The sequence below is a fragment of the Monodon monoceros genome, unplaced genomic scaffold (genome assembly GCF_005190385.1).
Source record: "Monodon monoceros isolate NGI ecotype Baffin Bay Population unplaced genomic scaffold, NGI_Narwhal_1 Super_Scaffold_10, whole genome shotgun sequence".
Classification (NCBI taxonomy): Eukaryota; Metazoa; Chordata; class Mammalia; order Artiodactyla; family Monodontidae; genus Monodon; species Monodon monoceros.
In genome coordinates this window covers 28,993,352-29,020,103 of record NW_021703766.1, presented here as the reverse complement: position 1 = coordinate 29,020,103, position 26,752 = coordinate 28,993,352, and the positions used below count along the sequence as shown (strand labels likewise).

General features: G+C 52.3%; 1 protein-coding gene across 1 annotated transcript; it reads left to right on the top strand.

Annotated features, from left to right (window-relative positions):
* Nucleotides 1-1,016: 1,016 nt before the first annotated feature.
* Nucleotides 1,017-26,752, top strand: MMP2 (matrix metallopeptidase 2). Its single transcript, XM_029209950.1, has 13 exons — nt 1,017-1,469; nt 4,007-4,233; nt 5,106-5,254; nt 6,283-6,411; nt 6,631-6,804; nt 9,483-9,656; nt 10,513-10,686; nt 12,594-12,749; nt 13,994-14,129; nt 18,197-18,333; nt 19,341-19,500; nt 23,823-23,932; nt 25,407-26,752. The coding sequence occupies exons 1-13, from the start codon at nt 1,314-1,316 to the stop codon at nt 25,508-25,510; spliced, it is 1,986 nt and encodes a 661-aa protein (XP_029065783.1). The 5' UTR covers nt 1,017-1,313; the 3' UTR covers nt 25,511-26,752.

Genomic DNA, 26,752 nt, shown 5'->3' with positions numbered 1-26,752 from the left:
ATCTCCTCACCCTCCCCCCTCCCCCCCAGTTTTCAGATAGAGGGAACGTCCTTCTCCAGTGCCTCTTGCTGTCCTTCATCTCTGGACCTTTGTAAATGTTGTTCCTTAGACTGTGCCTTCCACATCCCTCCCCCCACCCCAATACTCTCATGTCTTGTAGCTCTTCAGGTGTCAGCCCAGAAGTCCCTTCTTCCAGAGAGCCTTCCCTGACCACCTATACTAGTTTAGGGACTGAGGTCAGGTGTTCCCACACCTGCTGGAGTTCCCCATCACAGCTTAGCACCTAATGAATTCTTCCTGAGGGAGGAAGGGGACATTCCTCAGGGGCAGAAACCAGGACTGCTGGGTTTCCAAGTGTTTATCTGGCACCTAGCATTATGCCTGAGGCCAAGTAAATGCTTAAATAGTCATAGAAGGAAGAAGAGGGGAAGGAGAAGGAAGGAAGGAAGGAAGGAAGGAAGGAAGGAGGGAGGGGAGGGGGAGGGAAGAGGGAGATGAGGAAGGAGGGGCCTTCACTTTGTTTCCATCTCTGTATCTCTTCCCATTTCTGCCTATCTCTCTCATCTCTCTGTCTCCATCTCTAATCATCTAAAATCTTTCTCTGACGATCTACAGGTGCAGCTGATCATCTGTTCCTGACCCTTCCTCCCCATCTCTGACCTACACCCCTGGGAGTGCAGGCCGTCTGGCCCCCCGCCGTGTGTCCCTCCAAGAACCGCTGCTCTCCAGCCTCAGGACTTCAAGTTTCTAGAGTGGTCGCGCCAGATGTTTCCCAGCAGAGGTTCCATAGGTTTTGCGCCCGGATTGGGGAGTAAAGGTTGGAAGGTCGCCGCACTGATGGTTCTCGAAGAGGCCCAAAGCTCTGGCTGAGGGGAAAAGAGGCGGAGAAAGGAAAAGAAAGGAGAAAAGAGGAGGAGGGCGAGAGGGAGAATGGGGCGGAGAGGGGCGGGCCTGAGCGCTCCCCCTCCACCCGGCGCCGCACTGCCAGCGCCCTCCCAGCCCAGCCGGCCACATCTGGCGGCTGCCCTCCCTTGTTTCCGCTGCATCCAGACTTCCTCCGGCGGTGGCTGGAGCTACGCATCTGGGGCTTTAAACATACAAAGGCTTTGCCAGGACCGGCGAGAGCTGGCGGCGGCGGCGAGGGCTGGGGGCCGGACCATGCGCCGCTGAGCCGGGCAAAGCCGAGGAGACCGAGTCGAACAGCCCCTGGGGGCGCAGCGCTGCGCGGGGGAGCAGGCGCCAGCCAGGCGGCGACGCGGCCACACGCACCGAGCCAGCCACCCCCCGGGCGACGCGCGGGGCCCGGGAGCGCAATGACCGAGGCGCGAGTGGCTCGGGGCCCGCTGGCCGGCCCCCTGCGGGCCCTCTGCGTCCTGGGCTGCCTGTTGGGCCGCGCCACCGCCGCGCCGTCGCCCATCATCAAGTTTCCTGGAGATGTCGCCCCCAAAACGGACAAAGAGTTGGCTGTGGTGAGTTCCGAAGCGAGCCTCATCCAACCGAGTTTAGACAAACTTCGGAGGTAGAGGAAGGGCCACCCCTCCCCCATCGCCACGGAGGGCACACAGCGTGGGGGAGGGACTTCAGCAAACAGCATGGGGTGGTCTGGTTCGCAGGAGGAGGGGGTGGGGAGTTGTGGTAAGAGAAGCCCAATTTGGCAACTTTCGGGACACAGCGGGGGGCGCGGGGGGTGCTTTGGCAAACCGCTGGTAAGGACATTGTCTAGTATCCGGGATTTGGCAAAGGGGGGCGGCTTTGTATACATCTCTTGGACACATCTGGGGGGTTGGCTAACGAGGCCGTTGGCCAGCGTCCTGATAGGCCTTTGGCAAAAAGCCTAAAGGGGTCTCTTGCAAACGGTGGAGGATCCTTTAAACCCCTGTGGGACTTAGAGAAGAGGGGCCTTTGGCACACAATTTGGATAAGTTTTTGCACGCGTGAGGGTGGGAGCTCTGGGCGAAGCGGAACTTTGGCAAACGTCTGGGAACCTTTGGCACACATCTGGAGAGGGGCCTTGGACAAACCGATCCCCGGGACCTTTTGGCAAGTATTGGGGGCAGGAGGGAAGAGGACAGCGCTTTTTCCAGTGGCTCAATGAGCAAGTTGGTCAAGGAGGGTCAAGGGTTGGACCTCAGAAAATTTTCTCGAACTTCTCCAGAGGGGTCGGAGGACAGAAGGAGAGAATTGGCCGGCAGGGCGGAGGGAGGGGCGGCACGAGGGCCCTGGCGCGTGGGGCGGGGGCGGACTGAGGCCGGCTGGGGTCGGAGAGCGGCCAGGGAGCCCTCCCTCCTGGCGGGGCTCCGAGCTGCGGCTCAGATGTTGTTTTGCGAGCGCGCGCGGGCGCGGGCGCGCCTGCCTGGCCAGAGGGGCATCCAGGCCACCACATTGCACAAGCAGAGATGCGGGCAGCTGAAGGACACTCCCCCTCACCCTGTAAGCGCCTCGGGCTGGGGACCCCTCAAGATGTTCTTTCCAGCGCACAAGACATCTGCCACGTATTGCTTCAGCCACCTTAGAAAGCCCCTATTCTCCTTCAGCGTGGTCCCCAAACTGCCCAGGACAGGATCTTCGTGCCCCCTGGTCACCTGGGGGGCCCCTTCTCTGGATGTGACACCACCCCTGCCCCCTTTCCAGCATCTAGGTCTCTGCCTTCTCTGGACAAATGGGTTGGGAGACCTTACATTTTTAGGGGGCTATTTTTCTCAAGGGTCTGGAGGTCGTCTGCATAATGAGGGGGCTATGGCTGAGGGGGAGGGTGGAGCTTTGGAGCACTGACAAAGCTACCTGGGTCCCCATGCTTTCTACAGCATATGGAAGTCCATGTTGCCCAGAGGCAATGCAGTGGGGACCGGGGCTTGAGAAGGCAGGCTTTGAACTTAGTCTGCCTGGCCTCAAATCTGGGGGTGCACGAATCAACTGGCCTAGTAAATCTTGGGCAAGTGACTTAACTTCTCTCAACTGCTTCCGCAAACTGAGGGTAATAATGGTACCTGTCTTGGGGTTCGAGGAGAGGTAATCTTAGACACTTTGAAGGGTACCTGGGACATGGTAAGTGCTCAATAAGTATTAGTCATTATATTGTTATTATCATTATTATTATTATACCGTTTATTTCTTCTTTCCTAACTACCCTCTCAAACAAGTTTAGGCCCCCAGTAATGAGATCTCCTGGCTTCTCCCACCATTCCTATCACATATTTAATTTGTCACTTATTTGTGGTCCATCAGCCTCCCCACACTGGGATTTGAACCCTAGAGACTAGAAACATCTGTCGTGCTCACCACTTGACCCCCAGCACTAGCACCAGGCTTGGCACCTGGTACGTGTCAAAAAGTATTTGTTCAACAAATAAGTGAGCTGATTGGTCCCCGATGCCCTGCAGGGGCCTGTTTGGTTTTGGCCTCCGTTTGGGCAGAGCCCGCTGCACAGGACCTGAAGGACAGGACTGTTTTCTTCTGGGAAATTGGCAGATTCAGGATTTGAACCCAGGACTGACCGCTGCTGGAACTCAGGCACATAGCCCTTGAATCTCTTTAAAGAAAAGTGAGGAAAGTAATCCCCATGTCATCAGCAGTTTGGTGGATTAAAAGAGATGATGGAGGTATAGAGGGGTGGTAGAGAGGTACAGGCCTAAGCCTGGCCCCTGGAGCCAGTTTGCTTGGGTCCAAATTCATTTCTGCCATTTGTGAGCTGTGTGATCTTAGGCAAGTTTCTTAACCTCTCTGTGCTTTAGTTTCCTCCTGTATGATGGACTGTCTACATGATAGAGTTGCTGTGAGCATTCAGTGAGTTAACACAAGCTGACATTAGTGCCTGGGCCCATTGTAAGCACTCAACATGTGCTCCCAAGCCGTGCTCTCTACAGCTTTTATGTCACTCAGCTAGTGGGTGACAGAGCTGGTTTGGGAACCTGGGACTCCACCCAGTGCCCTTGGGCCCCTGACTCCTTTGATCAGTACTATGCCATCCTAACGTGGCTGCCTGTGCCGGGGTGCTTACTTCTTCCAGCAATACCTGAACACCTTCTATGGCTGCCCCAAGGAGAGTTGTAACCTGTTTGTGCTGAAGGACACGCTGAAGAAGATGCAGAAGTTCTTCGGGCTACCCCAGACAGGTGAACTGGACCAGAGCACCATCGAGACCATGCGGAAGCCGCGCTGTGGCAACCCCGACGTGGCCAACTACAACTTCTTCCCCCGCAAGCCCAAGTGGGACAAGAACCAGATCACCTACAGGTGCCGGGGCAGGGCTGCGGGAGGCAGGGCCCTGGGCCAAGGGACACCGCATCTCATTGGGCATTGCCTCCCCGCTCCGGGGACCCGGGAGCTATCTTGGGAGGACTTGGCCTCTTAAGGAGCTTGCATGCAGAATTCTTAGGACCTGGAATAAGACAGACCAGGACTTGAATCTGACGCTTACTGGCTGTGCAGCATTGGACTCCTTCCTTTTCAGCGCTCTGAGCCTTGGTTTTCCAATCTGCCAAATGGGGTTAAAACGAAGCCTTACTTACGGCTTGGGAACTGGATCATATGTATAAAGGGCTTTCAGTGTCCAGCATGTAGTAAGATTGTAATAAATGCTAGTCACTATTATTATCAGATGAGGTCATTGGGGCGGGTAAAGGGAACTTGATGATTGGTTGCTAATTGGGTTTTTTATTGTATTATAGAGTTGTTATCATTGGTTGTTAATTGGGCTGCGGGCTCTGTTCCGTACGGCTCGTGTTGGACTCCAAGGATGAGATCTCTGTGCTGTGTTCCATAATGCACTATTTACACCCCCATCCTTCTCCCTCGGCCAGAGGGAGGGAAGAGACGCCTGAGGCAGGGCCTGAACATACAGGCTGATCTGAGGCACCGCCAGACCTCAAGGCACTCTGGGCGGGCTCTTCTCCCAGGGAGCTCTACTCAACATGCACTCACATTGTCTGCCTGTGTATCCACACTCGCATGCACACGCTCGTGCACACAGACTCGCACACCCCTCCCATGTATGCACACACTTGCATACACACACACACCCTTGCACACATGCACTCACACGCGTAGGTACGCTCACGTTCCTTTGCACACCCATACACACTCACGTGCACTTCTGCCACCCCCAGGATCATTGGCTACACCCCTGATCTGGACCCCGAGACAGTGGACAATGCCTTCGCTCGTGCCTTCCGAGTCTGGAGTGACGTGACTCCACTGCGGTTTTCTCGGACCCATGATGGAGAAGCTGACATCATGATCAACTTTGGCCGCTGGGGTAGGCAGAAGAGGGGCCAGCAGGGGGCTCAGTGCAGAGACAAGGGGGCGATCCAGACATCAGAGAGCCACAGGGGACTCCTTTCCAGCTTAGCTAGGAGGGCAGAAGATGCAGACGCTGGAGAGCCGCGTTGATGGGAAGGCAGTGACGTGACTCCCTGGAGGCGGTGTGAACCTGAAAACATATGGCTCCCCATCTCCTGTCCAGCACGGTAGCCCCTGGATCCATAGGGCTACTTACTTTTAAATTAGTTAAAATTAAATAAAATTTGAAATTCAGTTTCTCCGTCACACTAGCCAGATTTCAAGTGCTCAGTAGATACATCAGACTACATCGTGGCAGGAAGTTCTGTTGGACGACACTCAAAGACACCGAGGAACTCGAGATATGGGAGTGGGGCAGATGGACCAGTGTAGACATGAGAGTAAGTGGAATAGAACCCAGGGTCCAGGGCGCCATGTGTGTTGGGATAGGAACACTGACAGTAGTGTAGACACGAAGGTAGGCAGTGTAGACATTGTGAGTGGTATGTGATGAGGGTAAGTGGCACAGGCACAGGAGACAGTGTAGGCATGTGGCCCTGGGTGGCAAAGCGGTTATGAGGGTTAGTGTTGTGGCCACGGGATAGTGTGACATGAAGGGAGGTGATATGGCTAAGAGAGAGCAGTGTGGATTGAGGGTAGGTGGTATAGACACTGTGGACAAGGAGGGTGGGTGGTGAGGAGACTGGTATGGTAGTGTAGGTATGTGGATAGCTGTAGTGTCATTGGCAGTAGTGTAGACAGTGAAGGTTGGTGGCAGGGATTCTGAAGGCTGTGTAGACTTGAGGGAGTAGTGTAGACAATAGGATGGTGACAGTCAAGTAGGCAATACTCTAGACTCACTGTGTCCCCAGTCCTGGATAACCCAACAGGACAAGGGAAGGGGACACATGCTAGGTGGGCTAAAGGGCCCCAACCATGGATGGCATGTGCTTGGGTTTCAGTGCCCAGCGGGGTAGCTAGAAGCTGAGATCCAGTGTGTTTCAGAGCATGGAGATGGGTACCCTTTTGACGGCAAAGACGGGCTTCTGGCTCACGCCTTCGCCCCAGGCCCTGGCATTGGGGGAGACTCTCACTTTGATGACGATGAGCTGTGGACCCTGGGAGAAGGGCAAGGTAAGAAAGTGACCATCCACGTGCCCAAGCCTCCTCGCCGGTCCTCTGCATGCCTCCCTGTCACCTAGCAACAAGGACTTTGGCTTCCCTGGCAACCGCGGACCCCTCCATCTGCTCAGATGGGAGGGGGAGGGAGGTCACCCACCCTGGTGAGTCACAATCCTGGTCTCTAAAGAAAGGCCCGGAGAGGTTCACCCTCCACCCTGTGTGGCCCCTCAGTGGTCCGCGTGAAGTACGGGAACGCCGACGGGGAGTACTGCAAGTTCCCCTTCCTGTTCAATGGCAAGGAGCACACCAGCTGCACGGACACAGGCCGCAGCGACGGCTTCCTCTGGTGTTCCACCACCTACAACTTCGACAAGGACGGCAAGTACGGCTTCTGCCCCCATGAAGGTGAGTGTCCTCCTGGCCCCAGACCTCCACCTTCCCGGCCTCCACACTCCCCAGGCCTGGCACTGCCAGGGAACCAGTGTCCCCTTCTTCAGGCCCCATGTCCTGATCTGAGCCATCACTGTGCCCCTCTCGTCTGTTCCATTATTCAGTTAATACTTTCATTAAATCAATTCCTTTTTTTCTTTAAGTTTTATCATTAGTAACAATATTTTTGAACTCACCAGTTTGATGCACTAATTATTTTTTTCTAACATGCGTTAGAGGAACTTAGAACAATTAAAATGCCCAGCAGATCTCTAGAGAACCACTCTCTACCCTCCAGCAGGATTGGGGGTTCAAGGGCATGAGGAGAGGCTTGGGGGTAGATGAGAAGCCTAGCAGTGGGATTGGGAGGCAAGACTCAGACACCAAGGCCTGGTACCCAGCCTGGCTTGGGGACGCCAACCTGGGGAATTTCAGCCATCACTTCTGGTTCTGATTTGGACTCTGAGTATGTGTGTGGGGGTGGGGGAGTGTCTGGGAGCTGTTGCATCTGCCTTTCTTGGTCTCCATCTGTCTTTGCTTGTGGCTGCATCTCTGTGTCTTGGCAAAGGCATTAGGTTTGACACAGTATTTGTGTGTGCCTTTTTGTCAGTGCTTCAGACATAAGCTTCAGATATTTTGAAGCAACGTAGAGGGAAAAGTTTTTTAAAAGGTGAGGGTGTTGACATACACACTCAATCCTTTTTCATCTATCTATCCTTGACACACTTCATAATCAGAAATCATAAAAGGACAGCATACGTACTTCATACTCTATCAAGTCATTGTGTTTAATGATTCTAGAGGTTGAAAGCTGAGAAAGTTTGGGGAAAAGGGGAGAAAGTCCAAAACCTTTTAAAATACTTTTTAAAAGTATTCACTATCCCATAAAGACTCCTTGATCTATAGATGCCTCTGTCTTCTTGGCTGTAATTTTACATGTTTGTGAATCTCTGTGACTTTATTGCAACTGAACCCTAAGTACCAGCCATGTTGACAGAAGGAAAAAAACAAAGACCTGGTTAACTGTGTTCCTGTTTACGCTTTTGGTACCAAAGTGCACGCAATACTTTGTATTAAGTAAGAGTTCAAGGCATTGACCATCAATAAGTCAGAAATATTTAAAACCAAAAATATTTAATGTATCTTGCATTTCTCGGTAGGGGTTTGGATGGCGTTAACCCTCCCATGTGTCAACCCCTGTGTTTAGAACAGAATGTCTTGATAATAGAATTAGAAACAGCTGGAATTCATAAGTTAGGGAAGGGTATTTCCCTGCCCTGAACATTATCCATTGATTTGGTCTTTAGCCAGATGCAAGTACGCACGACATGCACGTGTTTGGGTCTTGGGGCAGAGGTTCCGATTACTCAGCCCCTCCTGACTGCTGAGCCAGCGTCTGCTTCTCTCCATCCCTTTGGGGGCAGGATCTGAGAGGAGATGGGGGCTTCCTGGGTGGTAGAAATGCAGCTGCTGGAAGGCCGGAGGTGGAGACTGGCCTCCATTGAGGTTAACACCATCCTGCCCACCATGGATGATACATTTAACAATTGCCTTTCCCACTTTGAGGTCACCAAGGCATCTGGCCTCAGTGTTTCTTCCTCCATTCATCCCCTTGTTTCTGGCGTTGCAGGAGAAGGTCACTTGGTTGGGGAGACAGGAGCAGTGAGGGTATGGGGCCCCAAGACCTGCGCTGGGGGCGCCACGGACTGGGCTCAATTCTGGCCATGGCGGAGTTAACGGGGGCTGGTGAAGTCACCTCTGGCGCCGTAGTGCACAGATGGTCCTTGTTACGCACTTGTGGTTTTGCTAGTTGGCAAATCCAAAGACACACCATTTTGTAGCTTTAGGGTGGATGAGGGTACGCGGGAGCAGGGGAAGAACCCAAGACAGACAAGCCCAGACTCTTAATCCCACTGTCTGCCCTGAACTCTCCAGTCATGGCCCATGTCTTGGGGAGGTCAGAGTGGGAGCCTGGGGTGTGTCTTGAAAGGTCCCCCAAAACACCACCTCCCTGTCGTGCCCTCCTTCTCCTGTCCTCCTCCCTTGTGCAGGGACTGCAGCATCCAGGAAAGGGCCTGGGGTTGAAAGGAGGTGAAGCTTTCTCTGTGTGCACAAGCGTGTGTGACAGAGCGAGGAAGGGAGAAATTGCGGTTAAGTGTGTTTTGTAGTTTTCAGTTACAGCCCTCATCCAGTTTTTCCGTTTCTATGACCATGAGCAGTTCTGGAACCAGCTTCTGCAAACCTCAGTTTCCCGATCTATCAAATGGAGAGACTCTTGCCATCCTGCCCACCATGGATGATATATTTAGCAATCCGCAGGGATGTGGGCAACAGCCAGGCAGAGTGGACAGTGACCCTGGGGCTGGGGCAGGGATCTGAGGGCCCCACTGTGTGCCAGGTGTTAACTATTTTATTGCTGGTGTGGAGGGGCCGTCCATAATGTCCCAGAGGAAGGATGGGGTTGGCCGTGTAGGCAGGGGTAATTACACCCTGGGAGCTCAGAATTAACGTTTTACCAATGCTACAACTTCCCTGGTATGAGCGGGCAGGTGGGCAGCAGCTCTGCGCCCATGCAGGTGCCCAGCGGATGCTCCCGTGGGCAGGTGGGCGGTCTCCCTCACATTCGCACCCTCCCCCTCTCTCCTGCACCCCAGCCCTGTTCACCATGGGTGGCAACGCCGACGGACAGCCCTGCAAGTTCCCGTTCCGCTTCCAGGGTACATCCTATGACAGCTGCACCACGGAGGGCCGTACCGATGGCTACCGCTGGTGTGGCACCACCGAGGACTTCGACCGCGACAAGAAGTACGGCTTCTGCCCCGAGACCGGTAGGTGTCACGCCTCTCCCTGTCCTTCGATAGCAAGCCCACGGGAGCCCTGTCCCCACCTCCTTTCCCCAGGACGGGGGCGCTAGTCAGGGTGTGTAGCAGCTGGTCCAGCACAGACACCAAAATCAGGACAGACGCTGGGCACCGACAGCCAGTTCAGCTGAATCGGTTGGTGATGTCTAATGTCAGGTCCACCCAGGACCCTCTGAACGACCCGCACTCTCGCAGCCTCCCTGGCAATTGTCTCTCCCTCTCTCTCATCTCAATGTCTCTATTGCTTGCCTTTCTTTGTCTTAGTCTGTATCTCCTTTGGTCTCTGTTTTTCAATAAGGACTCCCTCCCTCCTTCGCTTCTTTTCTTCCTCCTTTCCTTCAGCAGACATTTGCTGAGTCCCTGCTCTCTGCAGGAGACACAGGTAGGTCTCCCACGAGACCATGTGTGATGGAGCTCCCGGTCTCGGGAAACGTGTTGACACCTTCAGCTCTGCCCAGCCCCCTTTGCCTCTAGCTGCTGTGGTCCCATCCAGGGGAGGCTAATTAAAGCTCTGGAATCGGGCTGCCTGGGTTTGCATCCCAGCTCTGCCACTTCCTAGCAGCATGTGCCCAGGCAAGTTACTTAATCTCTCTGAGCTCCAGTCACCCCATCCATAAAATGGGGGGTAACCTAGGGTCCCAACCACACAGGGCTGTTGGAGGGGGCCAAGCAGGTGAGCGGTGTGTAAAGCACTTGACCACGTGCCCCGGACTGAGCTAGTACTCCGTAAGCCTGGTTTGTTAATGGCCGCATCATATCATTGCTCCCTGGCGGTGGCCCTAGACCCCTTGCTGCCTACTGACCCATGTCCCTAACCCCACAGCCATGTCCACTGTGGGCGGGAACTCGGAAGGTGCCCCCTGTGTCTTCCCCTTCACCTTCCTGGGCAACAAGCACGAGAGCTGCACCAGCGCCGGCCGCAGCGATGGGAAGTTGTGGTGTGCGACCACGGCCAACTACGACGATGACCGCAAGTGGGGCTTCTGCCCCGACCAAGGTAGGAGCCCTGGCCATTGGGCAAAGACACTGCACACCCCGCCCCGCCCGCGACTGGGCTGGAAATCTTCCAGAGTCCCCACCCACCTCAGCCACAGACACTGCCCCCCAGACACCCACCTACCCTGGTAGAGACACTGCCCGCAACAGACCCACCCACCTGGCAGAGATGCTGTCCGTTCCTCGTGGAGACAGTGTCCCTGCCTTGGCCTTGTTTCTCCGGGCAGAGACATGGCCTCCGAAATAAGACCCCATCCATCCCAGTACCCGATTCCTGGGTGGGAACCAGCTTTCCCGAGGAGATGCTGCTTTTCCCTCCCACATCTGTAACCCCTCCAGGTGGGGCTGTCAAACCCCAAAATGTCTCAATGCTGGGCACAGGGAGCCCTGCCCCAGAGAGATGATTCTCCTGCGAGGCATTCTCACTCCAACAGAGAGCTGCCTTCAGGGAGCCAGGTGGGCAGAAGAGAGGAAAACAGGAGGAGCCTCATCCTTGCTCTCCCCACCCTCCATGCAGCATGGGGAAGCGTCCACAGCCCTCCTGCCCCACGGGCACCATCCTTTGCCAAGTTGTGAATGGAGGGGTCCTCGTCAGTGCTGGGTGTTGAAAACACAGCTACCTGGGACAGTTCTCTGCCCTCCAGGACTCACAGGCTGGAGCGAGAGAGTGACCAGGAGACAGGTCATGACCGTACTGTGTGGTCACTGCAATGAACAGAATCCTTGGGGGCACTGTGCCCAGTCTAGGCTGCAGGGCCCAGTGTCATTGGGTTCAAGGCCCCAGATGGCCAGGTGAGAGTGCTGGTCCTGGGCCAGCCAGAATTAGGTCAGCCTCTCTTTAAGTTACTTTTCTTCTTTTTACTCTCAATGAGATGGAACTTGGAGAACGCCAGCTGACAGAGGCTGGCCAAAGGAGTTTTTCTCATCCTCCACCAAGTGCCGTGCTAAGACATATCCTGATTTTACCTGCTGCAGTCTCTACCTAAAGGTGGGATTCTCCACCTGCTGGAGTGGTTTAAGGCTCCAGAGCAGGTGTGGTGCACTTGGGGGGCGGTGTATTAGTGTCCTAGGGCCGCCATAACAGAGTACCGCCAACCAGGTGGCTTCAAACAACAGAAATTTATTCTCTTGCACTTCTAGAGTCATCTAGAAGTCTAAAATCAAGGTGTGGGTAAGGCCACATTCCCTCTAGAGGCTGTATCCCTCCAATCTCTGCCTCTGTTGTTATTTGGCCTTATATGTTCATCTCTAAGTATCTTCTTTTCTTATAAGGACATGGGTCACATTGGATTAAGGGTCCACCCTACTGCAGTATGGCTTCATTTTAACTTGCATCTTAATTTATCTGCAAAGACTCTATTACCGAATAAGGTCATAGTCACAGGTACGTGGGGTTTGGAGGGACACAATTCAATACACAACAGGGTGTGACAGTAGGGTTTGCCCACTGTCTGGCTTGAGCTTGGGCAACCACTCCAAGTGAGAACCTTTTTACTGCTTCCCCTGGAGCAGAAATGGTGGTCCCAGGGGTTACCTCTTTGGAGAACCCACAGAGCAGGTTTTGTCCTTAGTCTTTATAGAGAAACAAAGAGCCAGGAAACAGGATTTTTAACAAATGGGACTCTATATAGAGGATTTGCCGATGCTACGTGCTCCCCTTTCTAGCACACGTGCAGCCCACCTGGAAAGGGACAAGCGGACTTTGGTTGACTCTCCTTGAAAACCATAGGCATGGTCTGTTAACCCCAGAATTCTTGGGGGAAGGAAAAATCAGTACATGTCACCTCCATGCTCTCAGTCCCACCATGGGGATGTCCTCAAATGTCGCCATCACCGGGGCCAGGCCTGACTTCTCTCTCATCTTTCTCCCTGTCTCTCTGTCCCTCCTCCCCTCCCTGCGGGCCTCAGGGTACAGCCTGTTCCTTGTGGCAGCCCATGAGTTTGGCCATGCGATGGGGCTGGAACACTCAGAGGATCCCGGAGCCCTAATGGCCCCCATTTACACCTACACCAAGAACTTCCGCCTGTCACATGATGACATCAAGGGCATTCAAGAGCTCTATGGTAAGCCTCAGCTTGGGGTTCCTGGGGCAGGGATCTGGGGAGGTCATGCCACTGGGGATGGAGGCCCAGGGAGTGGAACCATCCAGGTCCCATTTGTCTAGGACTGCAGGAGACAAGGGCAGGAGTGTTAACCTGGTCTGGGTGTGTCAGAGCAACTCTCCAAGGGGGCCCTTGGACAGCCCTTTCCTTTCCAAATAACACCAGTGTCTGTGCCCCACTTGGTTCCCCAGAGCCATGCTGTGAGGCAGGCGGGGCAGAAATGGGCTCTCCATTTTCTAGGCGGGTCAACTGACGTATGAGAAAGGTAACCCTCTGGCCCAAGATCAACCAGGTTTATGCATCCAAGTGAGGTTTAGAATCCAGGAGAATTAGCTAAACACAAGGTAGAGTTTCCCAGTGCCTGGAATGACCTTAGTGACACAGGGGTGCAAGTTTCTAGTCTTCCTAACGATTCTTCTATTTTAACGTGTAATAGGATCAATACAACTAGTACCTGAAACTAGGGATTTTATTTATATTAATGCTTACAGTGAGGCCAGAGTTTACAAAGTAACCCCATTAAAAAAAGTAAATACGTAATAGTACGGGTGGTACCTGGACAAAGCTGAAATCATGAAACTGGCTCTGGAGTGATGACGTGTGGGGAACATTGGACTCGGGGAAGAACTGCAGTAGAGTGAGAGGCTGTGGGTTCGAGTGCTGCCTCTGCCACTCACCAGCCGCAAAAGATGGAGCCGGTCTTTACCTCTTTCGACTCAGTTTCTTCATCTCTAAACTGCGGCTGGTTATCCTTAGGAGTGAAGGAAGTACCACACCCCCCAGTGCTGGACACACGAGTATTCCCCTCTGACCACCGTGACTCTCTTGTGGGCTTACTAACATGAGCTGTGGGTTTAAATATTTGGGCAAGTCATATACAACCTTTCTGGGCCTCAGTTTCCTCATCTGTAAAATGGGGGTAATAATGATGCCTACCTCTTAGGGATGTAGAGAGGACTGATTCTGAGGATGTCAGGGAAGAGCATTTGTAAAGGGTGAAGGGCCACAGGATTCCGGTTTCTGTTCAGTCTCCTCTCTCCAAGTCCAGGCCTCGTCCCCCGTCTTCCCTGGGCTGACACTGAGGCCAGAATACTATTCTTCTGATGCTTCGCAGGTTGGGTGGGCCAGCCTAGGGGCTCAGCCTGGTAGGGAGAACCCCTGGAGCTGGGGAGAGTCTGAGTCTGAGGTCAGGTGTCCTCCCCCAGGGGCCTCCCCTGACATTGACACTGGCACCGGCCCCACGCCCACACTGGGCCCCATCACTCCTGAGATCTGCAAACAGGACATCGTCTTTGATGGCATCTCTCAGATCCGTGGGGAGATCTTCTTCTTCAAGGACCGGTAAGTGCGGGATCTTGCTTCTTGTCCTCCTTGCCCTCTGCCCCTTCTCTGTTATTCTCGTGCCCATCTCTTGCTCAAGGATCCTACTGTGGGCTTCACAGAATGGCCTTTATGAGACCATTTTTGCTGCGTGTCAGATAGATCCTGGTGGCTACCACAACAGGCATTTCTTGTGCCCTCTCCTAGTCTGTGGGTCTACTAGATGCCTTGGCTTCGGGCTGCAGTTTGGGCTCAGGTATGCTCTGTGTGTCACTCATTCTCCTGGGATTAGCGGCTACTTGTGGCACATGGCAGGAGCACAAGAGGCCAAATCAAACCACACAAGCACATTTAAAGCCTTCAGTCTCAGCATGTTTGAGAATATTCCACTGGCTCAAGCAAATCACGTGGCCAAGCCCAATACCTACTCTAGGGGATGGTACTGCATAGTCGTGTGACAACACACGTGGATGTATACTTCTAAACTAGGGATGGAGGGAAGAATTAGGAACAATAATCCAGTCTACCACAGGCCTTCTCCTGGAATGGCCTTGACCTAAAATGTTCTATGTATGGGGAGCAAGTAACCACAGAGTAGAAAGAAGTGGTCCTTCGTGCTATAAATAAAGGCCCCGACTCAATCCATCAGGGGCTAAGACTCACCCAGCTATCCTAAAGGCAGGCAGAATCTAGGACTACATTAAAGGGTCCATTCATCATCCATCAATCCATTCATCTGTCCGTCCATCATCCATCCATCTATCCATTATCTGTCAGTCCATCATCCATCCATCTATCCATTATCTGTCCATCCATCATCCATCCATCTGTCCATCCATAGAGCATAATAGCTGAGAGAATGGTTCTGGAGCCAGATTGCCTGGGTTAGAATCCTGGACCTGCTACTAACCAGTTGCATGATTATAGGCAAGTTAATTGTGTATCTCTTTTTTTTTTTTTGCGGTACGCGGGCCTCTCACTGTTGTGGCCTCTCCCGTCGCGGAGCACAGGCTCTGGACGCGCAGGCCCAGCGGCCATGGCTCACGGGCCCAGCCGCTCCGCGGCATGTGGGATCTTCCCGGACCGGGGCACGAACCCGTGTCCCCTGCATCGGCAGGCGGACTCTCAACCACTGCGCCACCAGGGAAGCCCTGTGTATCTCTTTTTAACCTCAATTTCCTCATCTCTAAAATGGGATGAATATTCCAACCTATCTCACAGGGCTGTTGTAAGGATTAGGTGAGCGTAGTGCTTAAAACAGCGCCTGACACAGACTAAGTGCCTTCAAGTATACTAGCTGTTATTATCGACAAATAATTACTTGCCACCTACTGTGCCAAATCATTTGCTAGGCTTTGGGAGCTGGGGGTGCAAGGTGTTGTTCCAGAGGTGGAGGGGCTGCTTAATGCCTGAATCGGTGTCTTCAAAAAGAGGTCAGTGGATTTCCCACACAGAAACCACCTAGAGTGTGAGGGTTAAACGTGTGGGTTTCTGTCCTCACCCTCAGGCCCTCTGACTGGAATCTCTGGGAATGGGTCCCAGGCGTCTGCATTTAAGAAAATTTCCCCACGGGAATTCCCTGGCGGTCCAGTGGTTAGGACTCTGAGCTTTCACTGCCGAGGGCCTGGGTTCAATCCCTGGTAGGGGAGCTAAGATCTGACAAGCCATGTGGCACAGCCAAAAAAGAAAAAAAAGAAAATTTCCCCAGCGATTCTGATGCACATTAAAGTTTGAGCACCCCCAGTCTGGTTTAGGGAATAGAGGCATAGAGGACTGACATGGCAGAATGAAAGAGATGTGACTGCAAGAGACATTAGCAAAATGCTTTGTGGACACGTCCGAGTGAAGGAAGAGCTCTGCAGGTGAAGCAGCGCTCAAGGGGAAGCATTAAAGGAGAAGCAGATGCGGACGGACGTGATGGGGCTGGCAGGGTGGGAGCGTGTTTGAGATGAGGGAACTGCAAGAACAAAGCCGTAGAGATGTGAAAGTTCCTGGCTTTTCCCAGGAGAGCCTGGTGAGGCTGAAGATGTTCCAAAAACTCTTGTGAAGGGGCTCCTCTGCTCCAGGCACTGGGCTAGGTGCCGGGGGGCAGATGCCAGTAGGGAGAGAGAGGGCAAGAATACGGAGTGAGATGAGACCCAAAATGCAATGAGAAGTCAGGTCCATCAGGCCATGAATGCCCAAACCAGGACATGTAACAACAGATGTCAGTGCTGTCCTGCAGCCCCCATTACAGGGCTGGGGAAGAGGTGAGCCCAGGGGCCCCGTGCCCCAGCACCACCCTTGGTCTGTGGCACTTCTCCCTAAAGAAGCCCTGACCACACGTGCGGATCTGAGTACAGAGTTGGGAAAGGGTGCAGCGCCTAGGCCCAGGTCGGAGCCATCCCTGGCCTGACACATCACACTTTCTTTCAAAAGGAAGTTGATGAGTGTTTAACGGACTCCTTGAATTAATCAGTAAATATTTAAGCTCCGGGCCTCCCTGGTGGCGCAGTGTTTGAGAGTCCGCCTGCCGATGCAGGGGACACGGGTTCGTGTCCCGGTCCGGGAAGATCCCACATGCTGCGGAGCGGCTGGGCCCGTGAGCCATGGCCGCTGAGCCTGCGCGTCCGGAGCCTGTGCTCCGCAACGGAAGAGGCCACAGCAGTGAGAGGCCCGCGTACCGCAAAAAAAAAAAAAGACAATTTAAGCTCTGACCATATGCAGAAATTGGTGCTAGGCATTGTGGGGGACAAGAAAGGCAGTATTGTAGGATAATTAAACTCAGACTTGGAGTCAGATGTGGATTTGAATCCTGGTAATTCCATTACCTCTCTGAGCGTCATTTGCCAAATAAGGACTGTGATACTTTCCTGTATCAGGATGTTTTGGCTGCAAGTAACAGAGAATCCCAGCTGAAACCAGCTTAAACAATGGAAAGAAATTACTCCCACGTGGTACAAAGTCCAGGGGTAGGGCTGCCTCCAGGGGCAGAAAGAGGGTCACTGATTCAATGATGTCTTCGTCCACTGCTCTCCTTGGCATTGTCTTCATCCTAAGACTGGGTCCCTCAGGGTCACACAATGGCTGCCAGGGCTATAAACTTCCTTGCAAACATCCAGCAGAAAAGAAAGAGAGAGACAGATCTCCAGATGTGAACTATAAGTGTATGTGTTCAATCTTATTGTGCCAACATAGGACATATGGCCACTGCTGCATCAATAACATTGCCAGGGAATGCTAAGCTCCGATAGGCTTAGCTCAGTGGTTCTCAAACTTTGGCATGCATTAGAATCATCTGGAAGGCTCTTAAGACACAGATTACTGGGCCCCAAGCCCAGAGAGTCTGATTCATGGGTCCTGAGTCGGGTCCAATAATTTGCATTTCTGACGAGTTCCAGGTGTTGGTCTGGAGCTCCCACTTTGAGAGCTGGTAGCTTAAACTCATCAGAATGGGGATTGGGTCCACCTATAGGAAAGGAGGGGCCGTAAATGTGGGAATCTTGTGAGGAAGGCTGATCGGGAAATAAGGTAATAGATGCTGGGTAGACCACTGAGAGTGCATAGTATCTTATGATATTGACATTGAAATCGACATTTTACAGGCCACATAAAGCGCTTGGCACTTAGTAGGCCCTCAGTAAACGATGGCTCTTTACTACTCCTGCCAAAGTGCCTGAATCCATCATTTCAATTCAGGAAATACTTTTGAGCGCCATCAGCCTCTGCCTGAATTGGCTTTGAATCTGACAGGAAAGATAAGACACTTAAAAAAAAACAAACAATCAAACTACTCTTCTGGGCACTCAGTGTTGATGATTTTAAGAGGCTCAGAGGAGGGAGAACACAGTAAGGGACAGAAGTAGTTAGGGAAGGCTTCCTGGAGGAGGGAGCAGGAGGGCGAGCAAAAGGTTGCTTCTCAGCCCTGGCATCTTGCAGAGGGGGCTCTGCCCATTCTCCAGTCCTTCTCCACCCTTTCTTTGATCTTACCTCCCCTCCTCCCAGGGCATCATCCAGGGATGTTTCTGAGAGGGCTTATAGAGGCATGTGCAGTTACAACTGCAGAGTGACTGAAGGTTTGGTTTCCTGTGTCCCCTTCCCCCACCCAGGTTCATTTGGCGAACAGTGACACCACGTGACAAGCCCATGGGGCCCCTGCTGGTGGCCACATTCTGGCCTGAGCTCCCAGAAAAGATCGATGCTGTATACGAGGCCCCACAGGAGGAGAAGGCTGTATTCTTTGCAGGTGTGTGGGAGGGGAGCTGCCTGGCCCTGGGCTCCAGGCGGCACTGCACCGTGATTCCTGTGCGCTGGTGGGTGTTCCCTCTCCTTTATGGGTCCACTCTTTCAACCATCATCTGGGAGATGGGTTCAGACACTCAGCATCAACTAGCTCTGGCCCACAGAACGACCGTTTCAATAACCTTTTAATCCCTTTTCAATCCTTCTGATTCCTTTTCCAGAGGGAAAATGACACTTTAGTTCTGGTGTCTTTAACACCTTCCTAATGCTAGTGCCTTTGGCAGATGACAGTTTTAATTAGAATTTTTTAAACACCTATTTGTTTTCATTTTTAATGTTTAAATTTATTTCTGTAGACTTCAAAATGAATTCCTTGAAAGCAAAATGTTAATTCAAGTTAAGTAATATGAGGAGACTCTATAAGTGGTAAAAATCACCGACGTAGGGTCACATGGGTAACATTTGGGAAACCCTGCTCATTTAATCTTTATTCGAGCACCTATCATATGCCAGAGATGCAGCCCCTGCTCTCAGGGAGCTCATGAACTAGTGGGGGAGACAGAAAACCAGGCTGTTATGAGGGAGCTCAGGAAGGGCTGCGGTGGAGGCCCAGGGGTGGCTTCCCGGGGCCACTGAAGCACCACGGGTGCATGTTCCACCAGCCGGCTTCCCAGCTCCTCCAGCCCAGAGTGATGAGGGCAGCTGCTGGCTCACAGGGGACCTTTGTGCAAATTAGAAAAAGGTGCCTCTTCACAACAGGTGTGGCACTTAGAGTCTCTGGCTTGGTAAGTGGAGCCAGGCTAGGACTCACTCCCACTTACCTTCTTGGCCAGGGACCTTCCATAACCGATTTGTAAAACCTTATATGTGGACCCTGATTCCGGACACTGAATGCGGCACTGGGCAGAACTTGTGTCCCTGCCGAGAAAGGCCACAGTGGGGTCCCTAGTGGATGGTGGGAGGAACAGCCTCCAGCACCTGCCACCAGCCCACCCTCTTCTTCCACCCCAGGGAATGAGTACTGGGTCTATTCAGCCAGCACCCTGGAGCGAGGGTACCCCAAGCCGCTGACCAGCTTGGGGCTTCCTCCTGATGTCCAAAAAGTGGATGCTGCCTTTAACTGGAGCAAGAACAAGAAGACGTACATCTTCGCTGGAGACAAGTTCTGGAGGTAAGGGAGGGCGGTGCGAAGGAAAGCGGCACCACCAGCTGCGTGGACACAGAGAAGACACGGGCTTTGAGCCTCCTGGGTTAAGTTTGGAGGCTGGTGGACCATGGATGCCCCCTCTCCGGTCTCTAATCTGCCAGGGTTATTGGCCCTCTGAAAAGTCACCAAAGGGTGAGCTATTCTTGGGCACATTACTGGTACAATTCTGGTTAGATCCTCCTTTCCCTTCTCAGAAGTCTTTGGATTGGGCCCATGTCCGTCTGGTCTGGAGCCCCATATTTTAGAGTGAATCACTGAAGAAGGGAGTGATAAAAATAAAGATAATAGCTGCTACTCTGATGCTATGTGCCAGACACCATTCCAAAGGCTTTATGAGGTGGATATTATTATTACTATTCCTCCCATTTTACAGGTGAAGAAAGAGGTTCAGAGAGGTTAAGTGTCTAGCTTAAAGTCACACAGCCAAGTAGTGGCAGGCTGGGATTTAAACCCTGGAATTCTGGCTCCCAGAGAACATTCTTCACTTTTCTACACTATACCTGAGATAGTGGGGTCCCAAGAGATGGGGGTGGTGGAGGCTGGGATGGCAGATAGCAAACACAGGATGAAAACTGAGACGGGTGTCCACTGGAGCCAGCATCCAAATTCGGCCTCATTGAAAACAGCGGCACCCTCTGGCCCATCTGCCACAGGCTCAGTAGCTGTGGGCACAGGCTGGCCGGGGGCCAGTGTGGAAGCAGGTAGCTCTCTGCTCCAGCTCATCTAAAGGGAAGGGTCTGATTCTGAGAGGCCACGGTCAGGCCTGAGGGTCAGGGAGCCTGATCTCCAGGAAAGGTTAGTGAGAGGCAGCCCAGACCTCAGGAGTTTGATTTTAAATCTTCACATTTCCTAGATGAGGAATCTGAGGTCCATAGAAATGAACCAACTTGTCTTAAGTTATTTATAGGCAAGTGTGTTGGCCACAGATTATAGGATTATAACCGCTTCTTCTGGTTTCTAACCCTGGGCCCCCTGCACTGTACCCTCAGGGTCATCGGGTCGGTGGGGGAGGGGTGGTCTTCCTCCTTCCCTCCTAGCGTCCCCACGTTTCCTCCCATGGCTGCATCTGGACCTTTGTCTGCCACCCCTGGAACAATCCTGCTTCCCTCCCAAGGCCTCTCTCCTCCCGTCTCCTCCCCACCACCCGCCCCTAGCTGCCCTGCATTCAGGAGCTGTTTATGTCCCAGGCTGCCGTGGCAGGGTGGAATTCCAGACATATTGCTAAGATACTTAGCAACTTAAGCTGATTGATATCTCAAGCCTCAAGAAAGGAAACAGTCAGCCAGGAAAACGCGGAGCAGGCGCTCTGCCCACAGGCTCCAGAACACTCTCAGGCACGCGCACGTACTGTGGAAGGGCATCTCGGCACAGTAGGCACTCCGAATCTCCAGATCTTAGAATCATGCACAGCAAGAGGCCCAGCCTCACAGAGCAGAATCGTAGAACCCTTGTCTTTGAATCATGGTGTTGAGAGGACATTTATAATCACCCCCCAGCACGTACGGTGAATGTAAACATATGAGAACAGACGCGCACGCGCACACACACACACACACACACACACACACACACACTGATGCTCACGCTGTGGTGGTACCTTGCTGGGTTTGGGGCAGAGTTCTCTGCTTCCCAGTCCTTTTCCATAGCAAGCCCACCTCACAAAGCCTGGATCTGGGATGGACAGCCTGCTCTACAGAGGAAGTTCTGTGAATCTTCCTTAAAAGCAGCAGAACTGAAACATCTATTGGAGGATCTGGGCGGGGTTTCCGAAGGAGACAGATCTTTTTCCCAGGAGAGGTAGTTAATGATCTCGAGACATTGGTCCTGGTGGAGTCTGCCGCTGCCCAGGCCTCCTTTCTGGAGAAGGAGAGAGAGCTCCAGAATGACAGAGGATGAGCAGCTGCTTCCAGATTGGGCAAACCCTAGGTCATGCCAGGGAGTGCTCAGCCCTTGCTTCTAGAAGCTTCCACTAAACCCACAATAATATATTCAATATCTCCTATGTGCCAGACAATTACCTAGGTGCTGGAAGACGGCTGTCAAGAAATAGTCGCTCTCTGCCTGGTGGAACTTACAATATCGTGAGGGGAAGAGACATAAACACATACAAATAAAATAGTGATGGCTCTTGTGATGGGACCTGTACCACATCCCAGGGCTATGCATTTCACCTGTATTTCTCATTTAAGGTAGATGCTATTATTAGCTCCATTTTCTGAGTGTAGAAACTCAGGCTGAAGTGCCTCAAGGATATACCTTTGAAAAAGCTTGGACACACATGTCTGTGTTCTTTTTTTTTTTGCGGTACGCGTACCTCTCCTTGTTGTGGCCTCTCCCCTGGAGGAGCACAGGCTCCGGGCGCGCAGGCTCAGCGGCCATGGCTCACGGGCCCAGCCGCTCCGCGGCATGTGGGATCTTCCTGGACCGGGGCACGAACCCGTGTCCCTTGCATCGGCAGGCAGACTCTCAACCACTGCGCCACCAGGGAAGCCCGATGTCTGTGTTCTTAACACCTGCTCTGCACTGCAATTCTACAGCCAGAACGGAGAAGTTCAGAGGCTCACAGAGAAGTCTTTCAAAAGAGTGTACCAGCGAGCAGGAAAGGAGGCTCCCAGAGGAGGCTCTGGGGACAGAGAGGAATGTGAAGAGGTGTGGTTCTGTTCAGAGCCAACATGTTCTGATGGCTCCATGCTGTATTCTTCCTGGAGGAAAAGAACTTGGAAGCAAATTGGTTCACTTCTCCGAGCCTCACTTCCCTCATCCATCAAATGGGGTTGCTTCCTGCTGTCCCTACCTTCCGTGGGTAGAGTGAGAAAGAAATGAGGGCAAGTTCAAGGACACATAGCTCTCAGCCGTCATCACTCTAGAGAATGTAGTTTGGGAGGTCAGTGCAGGTGACATGGATGGATTGCTAGAATTTTGAGCTGGGAAACTTGGTTTTGGTACCCCAGGTCATGAGGAAGCATGCTAGGTTTGGCAAGAAGAAGTTTCATGACATAACTGGGATTAGGAAGGCTTTTCTGGCAGTTCTGAGGGTGATGGGCAGAGGGGGAACACCCCTGTAGAAGGGGACTCAGAGAGGAAGCTGTTTTTGGCATCTGGGGCGGAGGTCGTCAGGCGGGCTGTGGGGAAGAAGAGAGTCAGCTGTGAGGCTGATGCTTGGCTGTCACCGGGATGGCATTCAAACACAGTTCTATCTAGAAAATCAGCATCATGAGGGCAAGACTTTATCTTGTTGATTACAGTATCCACAGCGACACAGTGGGAGCTCATTAAATATTTACAGGATAATAAATATATTGAGTGTAAGTGGAGAAGCAATGGAATCAAAATAACCCCAGCATTTAAAAAGTTCTCCCTCCAAATTAAAAAGACACAGATGTTGCTAGCCAGAAAGAAGAATACGCCAACTAATACTCAAGGTATTTACACAAATTAAAGGCAGAGCCCGAGATAACGACTTGCCCTGAGAACTGCAATTGGGACTGAGGTGGCAGGAAGTCGCCCTGTGACTGACAGGGCTTGGGTTCACACACCACCTTGTACTGTAACCTCACTGTCCCAGCCAAGATCATTGCCCAGGATGTGGACTGTCAACTCCACCTGACAGGTGAAGAAGCAGTATTTGTCCAAGCTGAGCTGTGAAGGGCAGTGATGGGGCTGGACCCCGTCTCTGGGCTCCTGGGCCAGTGCTGTTTGTACTGCAGCAGGGATCAGAGTTTGTAAGGGAACTAACATTTCCCAGATACCTACCCAGTACCAGGTACTGGGATAGGCACTTTTCATGTTTTACTCTGTTTCACATATGTGTTAATTAAATGCATTAAATTAATTATAACCCATTTTACAGATGGTAAAACTGAGGCCCAGAGAGCAGTTTGCTGCCCTGAGCCAGACAGGCCAGGGTTGGACTCCCACTTAGAAACTGGGTGCCCTTTTTAAGCCTCTGGTCTGTAAAATGGGTATTATGGTAGTGACTGTGTCTTAGCGTTGTCGAAAGGATTGAAAAAGTATATGGAAGGTGGGTAACACACTGCTTAAACGTGAGCAGTAATCACAAGATTGTTTTCATGGGGCTGTCCAAAGTCACCTAATTAGTGAGTAGTGGAATTAGGATTCACCCAGGTCTAACTCCCTGCCCCTCAGCTCCAGTCAATGGCCTCCCTGAAGGGCTAGGTCTGGCTTCCCAGGCTCACCCAGGAGCCATCATCATGGCCCTCCTATCAAGTTGGGAAGGGCTGGCCTTTAGGGATCCCCACAGGTTCACCATGGCCATTTCCTTGCAGATACAATGAGGTGAAGAAGAAAATGGATCCCGGCTTCCCCAAGCTCATCGCAGATGCCTGGAACGCCATCCCTGATAACCTGGATGCCGTGGTGGACCTGCAGGGCGGGGGTGAGCTGCCCAGGCCTCTGTCCACTTTCTAGGACTCCCTGCCCCCCAGCCAGGGCCCTGCTCCTCGCAAGCACACACTCCCTCATTGTGCAGGAAAGCATGCGGCGCCCCGGGAAAACAAACCGGCCCCTTCAACCCAGTGCTGGGAAGGCATCCAGACCCCTGACCTCTGCTCACTCAGCTGGCTCCAGGCAATAAGACCCAGAAAGGCCCCTACAGCTGCAGAGCCTGGAGCCAGGGAGCAGGGAGGGCGGGAGGCCTGCTGGGAGCGAGAAACCTGGGCTCAGTGCCCTGGATTCATTCTGGGGTTTGATCCAGGCCCTTTTGGGTTCCGCAAGGGGCCTTGTGACTGCTTCCTATTAGCAGAAGGATGGCTCCATTTGAGACAGCACAAACTTTGTTAGGCCCTGCTGCTGAGGTGGCAGAGATATCCCATCGGCTCAATTTGTCCCTGGTCCCTTGCTGAATGAAACGCCAAACCAGCGAGGGATAGAGTTTGGAGTTTGGAAACCATATTCCTGAGGAGGCTTCTGGGAGGTCTCTAGGGCCCTGGAAATGAGTCCGGTTTGGCTTTTTAGAGGAGATTTCAATTAAATTTCACAAAGATGCTTCTTGAGTTCCTATCACACGCTAAGCACATGGCCCTGACCTCCAGGGGCTAAAGGTCTTACATGTCCAGGAAAAAGCAGTACACAATCAGGTGCTAGGTTAAAGATTATCTTCAGAAATAAACGTCTACTGAGCACCTACTATATGTCAGGGTTTGAAAGGAAGAAAATGAGATCATATATGTTCGGAGTAAGAAATTCCAAAGCCCACAGGGGCCAAGCTGGTGGCATGAATAAGTGAAGCAGGCAGGGCAGACAGTAGGGAGTGGTGGGGTCTGTGGAGCACCAGAGAGCACATGGCTCATTTTCAGGGGACAGTTGCTTCTCGGCTTCTGGCGATCTCTGCCCTGCAAGAAAAGGGGAGCAGTGTTATTAGATATTCTAACTCTTTTAAAAGGAAGTGAGAAATCTGTATTTTCATATGAAATTTCCAGATGTTTACATGTTGGCCAGTTATTCAAAACAAAACAAAAGAAAAAACTGTGTGAGCTAAATAAAACCAATCTGTGGGCCCGATGGGGCTAGCAGCCTCCTGGTTTGCCACCTCTGGAAAAGGAAAGTGCCTAGTCTGGAGCTTGTGCTCAGTGGAGTTCTGTTATTTATCTTAATTATAGCATATATCATCTCATTTAATCCTCAGAAGCCTTAAGAGGTGGTATCGTTATCCACATCTTAAAGATGAAGAAACAAAGACTCAGAGAGCATAATTCCACAGCCGTTTCCCTTCTTCCAGCCTCACAGGGGTCTCCTGTGATTTAAAAGCTTCTTCCCTATGGCAGGCAGACTTGTAAAACTCTCAGGAACCTTCCCTGTGCCATAATGCCTGAGGATGGCTTGGTCACAGCCTCTTCTCTTTCTCATCCCAGGTCACAGCTACTTCTTCAAGGGCGCGTATTACCTGAAGTTGGAGAACCAAAGTCTGAAGAGCGTGAAGTTCGGAAGCATCAAGTCCGACTGGCTGGGCTGCTGAGCTGTCTCTGCCTCCCCCAGGGCCTGCCTCTCTATCACTTTCTGCACACCGGGCCCTGAGCACCAGGGAAGGACCCGGATGGGCCTGGCAGCCCTCAGCTCTGTAGTTAATCAGCATTCTCACTCCCACCTGGTAACTTAAGAAACCACAGAGTGGCTCTGCCCTGTGCTCCAAGAAAGGTGCTGATTGTACCCGTCCCAGGTGCCCCTCCCCCTCCACACCTCACCAGCCCTCCAGAGCCACCCCCAAAGAGATGCTTTGATATTCTCAATGCAGCCTTGTCTTGGGCTGCCCTGGTGCTGCCACCCTTCAGGCTCTTCTCCTTCCACAACCTTCTGTGGCTTTACAGCACCCTTGGAGCCAACAGAGACTGTCTGAAGAGGGCACTGGTGGCCCGACAGCCTGGCCTGGCATGGGGCAGTGGAAGAGGGGCATGGCCCGGTGGCCACGCCAGACACCTGGCCTTCTCACTGCTGGCTGCCTTAGAACCGTCCCTACATTAGCAGTTTGCTTTGTATGCACTTTGTTTTTTTTTGTTTGTTTTGATCTATTTTTCCACTTTGAAATTGCATTTCCTGACAGAAGGACTCAGGTTATCTGAAGTCACTGCACGATGCATCTCAGCCCACGTAGTGATGGTCCCCTTGGTCACTCTATTTAGTATGTCCCTCCTCTGTCACTTACTCCACTGGATGGAGGAAAACCAAACCCTGGCTCCTCACCCAGTCTCCCCTCCTCTCCCTTCAGCAGTTTCCCCGTGGGAAAAATCAACAAGTATGAATAAAGACACCGATTGAGTGGCCATGTTGGCCGGCTGTTTTAGCAGAGACTAGAGAGGGGCCCCAGCCCCAGCCAGAAGAGGAAACTTAGAAAGTCTAAATCTCCGCTCCCTGCAGCATACAGGTAACCTATGCTGGAAAGGTCACAGATGCCCAAATAAACAGTGAGAGACTCAGGGTGGGTGAGCTGGAGTCCCTCTGTCCCGTGGAAAGAACCCTGGAACAGCAGCGTTTCTGTTATTTAATTGCAGGGCCTTGGTCAAGGTTTCCTCTCTTCTTGAGTCTCAGTTTCTTCGTTGACAATAACACCAATTCTAATACTAATAACAGTGAACAACAGTAATACCCCTTCCATTAATAGAATGCTTACTATATGCCAGGCACTTCACGTGCATCACTTCATTTAACCTTTATACCAACCTAAAGAAGGAGAATATTATTAGTCAACTTTTATTGATAAGGA

Bases quoted from the DNA above. Each gene is read 5' to 3' on its own strand.
- MMP2 (XM_029209950.1), top strand. From the start codon at position 1,314: ATGACCGAGGCGCGAGTGGCTCGGGGCCCGCTGGCCGGCCCCCTGCGG. The intron at 10,687-12,593 runs GTAGGAGCCCTG...TGCGGGCCTCAG, and splicing joins GGGCTTCTGCCCCGACCAAG to GGTACAGCCTGTTCCTTGTG. The intron at 18,334-19,340 runs GTGTGTGGGAGG...CTTCCACCCCAG, and splicing joins GAAGGCTGTATTCTTTGCAG to GGAATGAGTACTGGGTCTAT.